Here is a 12,433-nt window from a genome sequence, read left to right on the forward strand (position 1 = left end):
TTTGTGGGGACATTTTGTCTGAGCCCTGCAACTTTAAAGGGCTTTGTCAGGGTTAAGACCTGGTTTTAGGGTTAGGGTAAGAGTTCAGGTTAAAAATGTAGTTGGTTAATGTTAATGTAAGGGGCTTGGAAATGCATTATGTCAATGATGTGTCCTCACTTAGATATAAAAAGTTCTACAAAGGACAATTCACACAATATAAATCAAAAATAATAGCAAATATACTTTAGTAAATACTACATGTACTAAAAGGTGTTGACACTGTAAAACAGGGCATTAAAGGGGAAAGGAAAAGATGACAATACTGAAGAAGTCATTAAGAAAGTACACATTTCATTGTCGACGCCCTCTTCTCATGAAACGAAACTTTTGGATGACATGCGGAAACGAGAGGGAATAGACGTTATTGTGCGTCGGTGCACCATTACTGTAACACCACCGTGGGCTCTAAAGCCACAGAGTTGAATGTAGTTTCTTAGCTTTGGACTGTAATGTAGGATTTAGCTAAAGCAGAAACCAGACTCCTGGTTCCTCCCTGTCACGGAACTCTCGGGGGTAAGTTTCAACGCGGTTGAAATGTGATGTCTGGCTGTCACCTCTCTCTGTACCTTCACAATTTTGTATACTTTCGCTTCTGGGAAACTGAGTCAGGAGCAAAGTATAAATGTACTAACGTTAGCTACGCAGCTCATCGCACTGGCGCCTACGCAGCGAGTTGGGGCCAGTTTGCGATGAAGTGTGGATTTGGCAGCTAATTTAATATGTTGACACTGTCTTTAATAAATGCGTCATGATTCTGTATTCACGTTGTTTTTTGTTTATTTTGTTTGCGTTGTTGCAAAACGGGGTTTGAAGGCTGGAGCCGAACAAGGAAGTGTCTCACACATGACTTGCTATTCAAGCACGTGATTGGCTGTGCCGCGGAGCCAAAGATCTTCTCGTGAAGATGAGGGCTCACTCTTTACTTGGATTTTACCGGATTAAAATTGTTTCAGTGTAGCTTCTGGCTAACATGATATATTAGCATTGCACCCGGGGCCTTTCTTTGCTGCGTTTCCTGCACTTTATTGTCGTGGTTTCAGACACTTTATAATTTTAAGGAATTTAATCAATTACGGCGGCAAAAAGAGGTTGTCTAAGTGTGCACGCTTGTGTGTCTATGTCATTGCAATTCTAATCTGCAATATGAAAATAAGATATGATCAACACGTGATGTATCATAAAGTAAACGCATAGAAATCCAGTGACTTTAGCAAAGGATGTGATTTTAATCAGTGATTCTTAACAAATGTTATAAACTAGCAGTTATAAATGTCCCATTACTGTAAGATTACGGTGCTCTAAGATGCTCTTTATAGGGGGAATTCCAGTGTAACAGCAGTGCAGTAAAACAGTAGAGAATACAATTGGATCAAACAATTATTAGGACATATACACCCCTTCTCAATAATCTGTTACTGTCCAAATTCTATATAAAAAAAACATCATATGGTTGCTATATAATTAAACAAAATATTTTCTTCAAACTGTAGAATGTTGTTTTACATGTCTTTCAGCTTGTAAATAAACATTTGTTTGAAGGGAGTGTTTATAAGGAGTGTCAAGGACCAATGGTAAGGCATGATCTAGTTCTAGATCAGTTTTGTCATTTCGATTTTTAACTTGATTTCTGAAATGTAGGTTTTGAGGATCACGTGTTTATTCCAGTGCACAGTGACATCTCCTGTTTTTCCCGCCTGCTCTTTTTTTAGTGAGTCGTTGGTGGGTGTGCAGAGTTTCACTGACATTGTTTGCACAGTTTTTCCTCACATTCATGAAGACTGACATCACTTATTGATGTGTCCATAGGTCACTCTGTTGGGTGTGTTCAAAGGCCAAATGAAAAGAAACAGAAGTGCTCAAAACAGAACACAGTGTCATCATGCCATGGCAGAATAGAAAGTGAAAGTAGTTTGTTTTTTTTCAAACTGCTCTTTCATTTGCAGAGGGAGCTGCAGTGAGAAGATGAAGTGTTCAAGTTGTGGCCATTTTATTGGGGAAAAGACAGCCAAGTTCTGCAGTCAGTGTGGCCAGAAGCTGCAAGACCAACCTACAAACACACAAGGTGAGATAATTAAAACATTTCTTAAATAATAGAAATTAACTTACACAATTTTATTAGTCAGGGCTAGGCTCATTAATATTTGTGTTAGTTTATTGATGAGGCTTGTCTTGTTGTCCTTAACAAAAGTACCTAACAAATCTTTTTACAGTACTGTAAATAACTTTGAACTGGGAGAATTCATATATTAAAACATAACTTTGGGTTAACAGTGAATGCCATTACCAACAGTGCAGTGACATGCGGTGAGATTCATCGCTGCCTCACCTCCCTCTTCTCCCGTGTATTTGAACAGGAAATGCGGAAATTCAGTGATTTTGATCATAGAAATGTTGAAATCATTCAGAAAACTAATTTATAGAACTGTCAAGTGGACAAATTGATTTTCTTTTATCATTGTTAGTATTTTACTTGTCATGATGTGTACCCATATTTCATATCTCATGTTTTAACTCCAGATGCAGAGAGTCAGCCCACATTCTTGGAAGCAGATTCAAAAGGTGAAACTGAGAAATCAGTTTCACAGAAAGACCGCAAAGAGGCCAACAAATCCCCCAAACGACTGAATGAAGAAATTATTAGCACCCAAAAGAAAAAGGTATATTATATTGAGAGCTGTTTATGATGCAATCATTGTGAGAGTTAAACAAAAGAAATGTTTTCTGAACTCTACATCCTCAAATATAAACAATTCAGCACCCCTCTAAAACAGTTTCAACATAAACTGAACATAACATTGCAACTAAGTGTTTTCTTTTAGGTAACTTATAGATATTAAGTTTCAATCTGTTATCAGTGTTTATAGCAAAGAAAAAGATTCTATAAGGAAAATATTGAGTGTGAATGCCTCAATTTCTTTCTGTTATTTCCTGTAAGGACATCATATCAAATGTACCTTTTATTATTGTCCTCTGCAAATGATGCTTTCAGACAGATTACAATCAAGTAGAATTAAAGTTCTGTGTCATGTTCAATGACAACAATTCAAATGATATGGTTGATATTATGTACTTACATTTTTTTGGAAATACTTAGAAATACTATAAAGAATTCCACCAATAATACAAATAATCTGTTTTGTGTATTTTAGAGCTGCAACTAACAAATATTTTCATAATCGATTAATCTGTCAATTATTTTCTTGATTAATCGATTAATCGGTTGGTCCATAAAATGTCAGAAAACCTTAAAAAATGTTGATCGGTGTTTGTCAAACCTGGAAATGATGACGTTCTCAAATGTCTTGTTTTGTCCACAAACCAAAATGATTAACTTTTAAATAATGAAATTAATGAAATCTTGTTTTAATCATGAAAAAAGCTTCGAACCAATTGATTATCAAAATAGTTGTCACAGATAAACAGTGATTTTACAATAATCCTCTACATGTCTCTGTAGAAAAAAAAGAAGAAGAAGAAAAAGAAGAAAGAAGGCATCAGATCATCAGATCAAGATCAGTGCCTGACTGGGCTGTCATACGTCTCTCTGGAGGACAACCAGGGGATGAAGGATGGATACTCATCTGACAGTGAAAGCTCAAACAATGCAGTGGATGAAACAACAGACTCGCCTCAAGATGAGTTCACCTCAATGGAGAGCCAGCCTACTTCCTTAGTAGACAGCAGCACTGCTGCACTGCCTGATGGCCCACAAGCCATTCAAAATGAGGAGACTGCTGCTACAGTGAAGCTGGCAGAAGAAGCTCCTGCAAATTCTAATGAATGCAACACCCAGAAATTGGCTGAGGATCAGACACTCCAGACAGCACAAGCTGACACTCAACATTCCACATCAGTGTGTCAGACAGGTAAAGAGACAACGGCCACTACTCCTAAAGATCAAAACCCTGACGGGAAAACCTTTAACGAAGACACACTCACCACTGAACAACAACCTACACTAGACGAAAATACCAGAGAGTCAAATGTGGAACAAATGGGACAAACCAAAGGCAAAGGAAAGAGTCAGCAGAATCCAAAAAAGAAGCAAACTGCGGCAGCGGAATCAATGGTTATTGGCCAGAAAATGTCACCAAAGGTAATGCTAAATAAACAGTATAAAGGGTTATTAATATTTCAAGTAAAAAGTTACATTTGATTATGTCAATGTCATTTTAATATATATTTTATCTTTTTCCAGGTTGTCAGCAGAGATTCAAGTATGGAGCTGGACGTGACAGAAGACCATGTGTTGGCTCAGCAGCAATCTGGAAGTGGGCAGCTCTCAACCCCAGTAAAAATCTCAGACAGTAACAAGAGAAAAAAAAAGGATAGGGAAAAGGATAACACAAAATCCAACACTACATCTGACCCACCATCCAAAAGACAGCCTAGTTCTGTGGTAGCGGACAGTACTGCTGCACCGCCTGAAAGCACAGAAGTCCTGCTTACTGAGAAAACTGCCGTTACAGAGGTGCAGGGAGAAAAAGCTTCCACTGACTCTAATGAGAGCAATTCACAGAAATCAGCAGATGATCAGACACTCAAGACAGCACCAGCCAACTCTCCAACTTTACATCCCACAACAGAGGACAAACCTGGGCTTTATCAGTCAGGTGATGGTAAAGGGAAGAAGGCCACTAAAAATCAAAAGGCTGACATGAAAACCTCTAAGAAAGACACAATCACCACTCAACATCAACCTACACTGGACAAGAATGCCAACATAGAGTCCAATATGAAACAAACTAAAGGCAAAGAAAAGAGTCAGCAGGATTTGGAACCGAAGCAAACTGAGGCAAAGATGGTTTTTGGCCAGCAAACATCAAAAGTAATCCTGATTTAACAGTATAAAAAGTTATCATAACAAGCAGGAACTTTTATGTGTGTATAATAATGTTCACAATTTTGTAGTAACATATTTAATTATCCTTGCACAGGTTGTCAGCACAGGCTCAAGTGTTGACCCGGAAGTGAAGTCTGGAAGTGTGCAGGAGTCGACCCCAGCACAAACCTCCAACAATGACAAGGGAGCAAAAAAGAACAACGGAAAGGACAACAAAGAGTCCAACACCACCGCTGAACCACCACCCAAAAGGTGATGAACTTCTCTCAAATGGTCATATATGTTTCATTTAGATCATCTTTCAGAGTTTGATCTCTTTTATGTTTACTTCCTTTATTCTTGCTTTTAGGCTGACCACAAGGTCCATCGCTGTCCACGAAAGACTCACAATTTACTTCCACGCTGTTCTCTCAAAGGATTTCAAATTTGATCCAGAAAAAGATCGTATATTCATCAGAGCTGGTTCTCAGCTCGGGTCATGGGATGACAATTTAGCAGAGCTGTCTGTGAGCAGGTACCTAGTCTAAAATATCCAGTGAATGTTACCACAATGTCCTAGCTCCTCCCCTCACAAATGCAATTTATTTTCTCTTTTCCTGTAGGAATCTTGGAGAACATGGTTTTCTTGTTGAGGGTACACTGATAACAGACAAAGACAAAGCTGTGTCTGTGTCAATACCATACAAATATGTTGTCTATGACAGCAAAAAGGAGAAATATGAGTATGAGTTCATATACAAAATAGACGATGTTAAAGAGACTACCAACAGATGTTTGTTTGTGAAGTCTGGCCTCCTCAATGAAGAAGGTAAATGCAAAACTCACTGAGGCTCTTATAAATGCTGATATTGAATACGATATTTTTAAAAGTTATTTGATGAAATGTTTGTCTTGTGTCTTTTGTTAAAAAGGAGACTGGCATCAATATGATGACATCATCTGTGTACAGCCATCAAAGAGTGTGATCAAACGCATTAAAGAAACCTTCTGGCCTGAGCAGAGGAAGAGTCTGATTCAAGGCAGAGAGATCGCAGGGAATATAATGCTGGAGACGATATTTGATCTCCTAAGGAGCTGGAGTGATACCAATCTGCGAAGCTTTCTGATCCAATTGAATCAGTTCTTTGAAGTTTATGGGGAGCCTTTTGTTTATGAGGGGACACATAAGAAGTGGTACTCTTTAAACTATGGAAAAGATGATGTAAGATTATCATCGATGAAATAATTCATGGCGTATGAGACACCCTGCTAAGGTAGTCTGGAATCACCTCTGTTTTTCTCTTTTATCTTAGGTGAAGAAGTTGCTGAAGGAGTTCATGCTGAAAAACATGATTCCTCAGTTGCTGAAAGATGGAGATGGGAAAATGCTGTACATTCAGGATCCTCTGAGGGCGGCCGTGATTATGCTCAGTGTATGTAGACAGTATGGAATCCATCTAAATAATGGGGAGCTTCATCAGCTCTGCTCCACACTGTGCCTGCCCAAACGAAGCAAAGATGAATTCCTTTCCTACTGGGCAGATTTTTCAAAGGATGTCTCCATTATAAAAAAGTAGGTGTCTTTGTAGGTGATATTGGCAATAATACATAATTTTTTATCTCTACTAAAGGTTAAGTTAATTTCTTTTGCCTATAGATAGATAATCTACAGCTATACATTTGCTTTTATAATTATGTTCTGCTCAGATGCTTTATAAAATGGATTGTTTTGTAGTTTTCCAGAACATTTGGTGCAACTGATAATCTCGGTGAAAAAATTGGGAATGACCCGGTGGATTCTGGTACTACCCCTCCTTCACCTCCTCAAAGGCACCACAAAGCCGTTTGAGCTACCATCATCTGGAAACATGAAGACTGTCACTGCCTGGGCAGGTTTGCAAGGCCTTGAAATGAGTTCCTCAACAACAACATACATGAACAGCCAAGAGAGAAAGTAAGTGTAGTTTAACATACTGTAGATTTTCTCCACTCCATTTACCTGGAAACAGAAGAGTGTCACTGTGCACCCTTTCATTGCTCTTTTTTTTTTTTATCCAGGGCTGTGGTAAATATAATGAAAAGCAACAGTCACTTGATGGAGGTAGATGTGCTTGTTGTGAGATCCTGCTTGTTCCTGATGACAGTTGATGGACTGATGGATTGTGTCACCAACATTAATGTTGAGCTTTTGGACACGCTTCATATTTTCACTGCAAAAACTCCTCAGGAGATTTCCTATAGTAACTTCCAGGTGACACGCAAACAGTTGAAAATAAACATCCTGCCGTTGTAGTAAATATCAGTAAATTAATTAATTCTTGGTGATTTCTGATTCACAGGCGGTGTCTGATGTTCTCGCACACATCCAAGCGCAACTAATTGAAGAAAAATACAGGTTGTTTGCTCTTTTAAAATTGAACAAAGTCACAGATTAATTGTCATTATCTGAATGGTTCACATTTAAAGGCAGAGTATGTAGGAATTGTGGGCTGATGTTTGTAAACACAGCAGAGACAAAGCTGACCCCTCCTTCCCTGCTCACTATGAACTAGGGATGCAACGGATCAAAACACTCAAGGTTCGGATCGTTTCTCGGATCAGAGTCACGGATCGAATCATTTTTCGGATCAGCAAAAAAAAAAAAAAGACAAGACAAATAAACATAAGTTTTGTCTTTTTGTTTATTAACACTTTTATTAAATTAACGTGGCACAAGCACTTTCAGCATGTGTTTAAAGCCCTCGTTTTGCACAACCGAATATGGCCTCATGTCTGCACCTATAAACGCACCGATAGCGTTTGTGATGACTTTAGCCCGGTCTGATTGTGCAACAAGGGGCTGCTTAAATGCCGCGGTGATAAGCGGTTCGTTTTCACTCCTGTCAGTGAAACACCGGGGTGATGTCGCTTCAAATGCGTGGCCATGCTTGATGTGTTTCCACTGTCATATGGCATTACTTGTGCCACAGTGCCTACTCACCGTCATGGTTTTATCCACTAACCTCATTCCTTCATCATTATATTTGACAGGGAAGCCAAAATGCTCCCATACGGGGGATTTAAATGACGTGGGGCGTTCAAGCTCCTCTTGAAATGACAATACTTTAGTTCCAACCACTTAGGCTAACTGCTAACTCCTTTGAGTCACTTTTGTCTGCTCATTGTCCAGCCTCACAATACCAGTGATTCTTAGGTGTTGTGTCCACCATTACTGGTTACCATTACTACTGATGCCTGCTTGGATGTAACCTTATTATCCAAACCCCACCACTTTTATTGGCAGAAGGATATAAAAATACTGGCCCAAAAACATCCCACCCAGAGCAAAACAAAGAGAAAAACGTAAATACCTGCAGAGGACAGTGGTTCTGCAGATAAAAACACCACTACACGGTTCCAGTGGCTCATTAAAGATGACTACCAATGATTACTTTTGGATTGATTAATTAATTAATTAATTAATTAATTAATTAATTAATTAATTAATTAATTAATTAATTAATTGATTGTTTGTTTTTGCTGCATGCTCTGCTTTTAACACAACGGGTCTTTTGTAACCTACTTCTGGACAGACCATAAATAAAATCTAGGGTTGACACAAATTTGGTCCTTAATTCAATTCTTCTTTTTTTCATCATAGTTGTTTCACTGAGGCCTATAGGAGGGAGTGTCTGACAAGATCAGTGAAGCTGTTAGAGACGATCTGCAAAGCAGTCAAATCAGCATCGTACTCCCAGGACTACACTAATATTCCTGTAGCCTGCATGAATCTGGTTGCATCAGTCTCAGACTTTGTTCATTGTAACAAACAACAGGTATGTTAAGTGAATCATGAAAACAAGCCATTACAATTTGTACTTTCAAATACACTAGGCTTACTAATAATTATCCTCTAGGAGACTCAAGAAGGGAACAAAGAGCAACATGCGGAACACTTGATATCTCAGGCAACCAACTTTATGAGAAACTGGATTAATCGGTCGTTCAGGGACCGATTGCTCAAAAGGTCAATGATGTACAACATTGATGCCACAAGGGAGATTGAAGTGAGAAGCTTTGTGGTTATTTGTTATTTTTTGTAAATTCACCCATTTTCTAGCACTCAAAATGTTAAACATAATACACAGAAAGTGGTGGTAAATGGTACCCTTCAATCTGTTCTGTTCTGCAGATGTGGAACAACATACTTGCCATCCACTTCAAGGATGAAGATTGCACAAAAGAGTGGAGAGAGAATTTCACAATGGATTTTGAGGGCAAGTACCGCCAGGTATGTAACGAGTATTAAGCACATTTTGGTGTGTCTACTTCTTTTGCTTTTGCTAAAATATTTAATGTGTTACACATTTGTGTGGTTCAAGGAATCTACTTTGGATCAAGTTGAATTCTACTGCACAAAGATAGAAGAACTCAGTGGTTCCCTTCCACATGTTTCTGGTAGTATTGAGAAGTGTGCTCTTGATGCGGTTACTTCTTTGTGCCAGGTATGAAGACGTTGCATTCATTCTTCAAAATTTCATACATAAAGTGGCACAATTTATAACACTCCCTATCACATTTAACAACTGAATGTTTTGGTTCACTTCACTTCAACAACAGGTTCACTTCACTTATCTTAAATATGTGCATTAAATGCTATTTTGTCTCGTATACAGACCAAGTCAGAGGCTAGACTCTTTGAAAGTATGAAGATAAGCTGGAAATTTGGGAAACTCATCTCAGCCATCATCCAGAAATCATGGCCAAGGGACCATCAAGGAAACTATGAGGAAGATGAAGAAGTCATTCTTAGACACCTCCTCTCCTGGACAGCTGCCAAAAACATTTTTCAACTACATGGTAGGAAAAAGAACAGTTCACATCTCACATTTACAGGAAAAAAACACCCTCTAGCAGTAGACGTTTTAAACAAAATTCACCTACAATTCCTGCCTTTGCAGGTGCAGAAGAACAGCTGATTGAGCAGCTCTCATCAGATGCCAGGGACAGATTTGCCATTGCCATATCGTCCATCACGGACATCACCAATCAACTGGTTCACGGACGCATACAAATCAACCTGCTCAAAATCATTCTGAAGCGAAAAGATGCCTTCTTAGAACTGCTGAAAATTGGTAAAAACACACTTGTTGGTAACGTTTGCTAAACTAATCTGCACTGCATTTAATTAAAAGTAACCCATGATCTGGTTTATTGTATATCCTGCATTTTTTAGATTTTGTGTTATTTTTTCTTATGAACAGATTGCCTCTCTGAGAATGAACAATACAAAAACAATGCCAAAATGAGGAGACTGCTGCAGTGCAGAGAAGATGAAGTGAAAGCTGTGTATCATGAGAAGGATCTTGTGGATGTTTTCTTAACAATGAACCACAAACTCGAGGAACATATGACAGGTGTGGTGATAGCTTAAGGAGAACATGTCACTTAAGTGTGATCCCAATATTGTCACCAATGTAACACCTGCTTTCCATTTCAGTTGATGTTGCCAGCATTGAAGAGAAACAAGGGGTCAATGTTGAAATCGAGCCCCTGAATTATTTTATGGAGGTTCATCAATTTGATCAACTGCCCTCTGAGATGGCCGGTGTTGTCACCTACTTTGATCTGGATGACAGAATTAGACAAATGGCAGAGGCTCTACTCGCATTCAGAGACAGTTACATTTTCAAAGTGTGTTGGGAGAAACAAGCCAAGCGCTTTGCTGCTGAAGAATTTGAAGACAATGACGATCCTAATGAACAGAAAGTAGCGGACGTTATGGCAACACCAGAAATGATTCATGATGAAATCTTCGTGCCTTGCGATGCAGATTACAAAGGCATCTACATTCGCCTGAAGAATGGTAGTATCACGCTCGAAGAAGTCAACCAGCTCATGGAAGCATACAAGGGCAAATACTTAGAGCTTGCACAGGACCTGGACATCATGTGCAGAATTGATAAATCAACTGAAAAACAGTGGATCCACAACAGGGTTCAACAGATTGAGCAGTATCATGAGCTTCATCTAGCTGTGGCCTCAGCCCAAATCATCATGATGGTCAAAGAGACACTTTGTCTTCAAGGAGACTTCAGGGTTCTTGAGACTCTAACAAAAGTAGTAAGTGACCATTTTTGAACGATGTACATAACAAACAAAACTTCTATCCGACCTTTACTGACCTCCCTCAGGAAACCCTGTTACCCTACATATTACCTTTTATTTAAGATACAGGTAATGTGTAGAAAGATAAGTTTCCTGATTATGTTCAGTCAAAACAAATGCACAGATATTCTGCTTTTCCTCTTTCAGAGTCAAGCAGCCTTTCAGACAGAGCAGCTCAGTCGTATTGACAATGAATTGATGCAGACAAAGAAGGTACTGGTGGACATCACTGAGCCCCGCAGATTGTGCCTACATGAGCTAGCACTCCGGGGACATTTTGTAAAATGGGTTAAAGATGCTCTTGAAGGTAAGAATAGTTATTTGTTTACAAAAGGAAACAAATGATCATTAAGTTTTTTTTTTTTTTATAATGTATTTTTCTTCACTTATTCTTCAGATATCAATGAGTTAAAAGTGTTTGTTGACTTGGCTTCCATCTCTGCGGGAGAGAATGACATGGATGTGGACCGTGTAGCTTGCTTCCATGATGCTGTCCTTGGCTACTCTCCATTGCTTTATGAGCTCAAACCGGACTCTGGGTTTCCTGTCTTCAAAGAGGTGCTGCAGAAGCTCTGGAGGGCTCTAGAGAGTGATAACAACCTCCCGAAAAAATTGGTAGGTGGATTTCCTAGTACTTAAATTACAGCAAGTTTATAAAACTATAAATAACTTGAAAATAAGCCACGGATGTAAGGTCGAGCAATTTACTGATGACACAGGAAAGGTAGCAACATTTTTGGTTTAAAAGTTACCACTTTTAAATCAGTTACCACTGCTTATGGTTATAGTTAATACCAAAATGGGACCAAAAAAATGTTATGTTTATTGTTATGGTACTTGATACAACACACTAAAACGGTTGTCTTTTCATGCAGCGGGACAGTGCTCGACATTTGGAATGGCTGAGGACTGTAAAGGACAGTCATGGGTCAGTGGAGCTGTCATCTCTCTCGTTAGCATCAGCGATCAACAACAAGGGTGTCTATGTGATCAGTGCACAAAATGTCAAAATGGTAAATAACAAAACCAGGGTAAATTGCATTGGACGTTATCTCTGAGAGGAATGTTCTTATAAAATTGTATATGAGATTGTATTTATGTTTTTTCAATCTAGTTAAGTCTTGATACCGCTGTGAAACTGCAAATTCCTGAGGAGCATGATGAGTGTCGAAACATGCGCTGGTACTCTCTGGAAGACCTGCGGGAGCTGCAGAATAAACTCATGCTGATGTCGGGGAAAGGAGATCAAGGACAGAATGACGTTGATCATTTTGCAGAGGTATACTGAAATGTTGTATTTTCATTTGATTAGTAGAGGTCATTTTATTTATTAATCTAAAATGCTTATTCTAATACTATATTACACCAACTACTACTTAATACTGACAATATTTTGTACCTTGGACTGCATCAAGCTGTAGT

The 12,433-nt window shown here is 38.8% G+C and overlaps 1 protein-coding gene across 1 annotated transcript in view; it reads left to right on the forward strand.

Annotated features, from left to right (window-relative positions):
- The first annotated feature begins 395 nt into the window (after window positions 1-395).
- Window positions 396-12,433, forward strand: part of rnf213a (ring finger protein 213a) — a 29,363-nt gene continuing 17,325 nt past the window's right edge. The window contains exons 1-25 of the mRNA XM_058652772.1: window positions 396-555; window positions 1,986-2,104; window positions 2,560-2,699; window positions 3,500-4,138; window positions 4,241-4,870; window positions 4,980-5,137; window positions 5,235-5,399; window positions 5,488-5,693; window positions 5,797-6,086; window positions 6,178-6,437; window positions 6,600-6,818; window positions 6,923-7,115; window positions 7,204-7,259; window positions 8,505-8,679; window positions 8,761-8,910; window positions 9,036-9,134; window positions 9,226-9,348; window positions 9,520-9,703; window positions 9,805-9,978; window positions 10,108-10,260; window positions 10,344-10,966; window positions 11,159-11,318; window positions 11,409-11,626; window positions 11,887-12,024; window positions 12,126-12,290. Of these exons, the coding sequence (XP_058508755.1) occupies window positions 2,005-2,104; window positions 2,560-2,699; window positions 3,500-4,138; window positions 4,241-4,870; window positions 4,980-5,137; window positions 5,235-5,399; window positions 5,488-5,693; window positions 5,797-6,086; window positions 6,178-6,437; window positions 6,600-6,818; window positions 6,923-7,115; window positions 7,204-7,259; window positions 8,505-8,679; window positions 8,761-8,910; window positions 9,036-9,134; window positions 9,226-9,348; window positions 9,520-9,703; window positions 9,805-9,978; window positions 10,108-10,260; window positions 10,344-10,966; window positions 11,159-11,318; window positions 11,409-11,626; window positions 11,887-12,024; window positions 12,126-12,290 (5,418 nt within the window). The 5' untranslated portion in view covers window positions 396-555; window positions 1,986-2,004. The remainder of the gene's footprint in view (window positions 556-1,985; window positions 2,105-2,559; window positions 2,700-3,499; window positions 4,139-4,240; window positions 4,871-4,979; window positions 5,138-5,234; window positions 5,400-5,487; window positions 5,694-5,796; window positions 6,087-6,177; window positions 6,438-6,599; window positions 6,819-6,922; window positions 7,116-7,203; window positions 7,260-8,504; window positions 8,680-8,760; window positions 8,911-9,035; window positions 9,135-9,225; window positions 9,349-9,519; window positions 9,704-9,804; window positions 9,979-10,107; window positions 10,261-10,343; window positions 10,967-11,158; window positions 11,319-11,408; window positions 11,627-11,886; window positions 12,025-12,125; window positions 12,291-12,433) is intronic.

This window comes from Solea solea, chromosome 16 (genome assembly GCF_958295425.1).
Source record: "Solea solea chromosome 16, fSolSol10.1, whole genome shotgun sequence".
NCBI lineage: Eukaryota > Metazoa > Chordata > Actinopteri > Pleuronectiformes > Soleidae > Solea > Solea solea.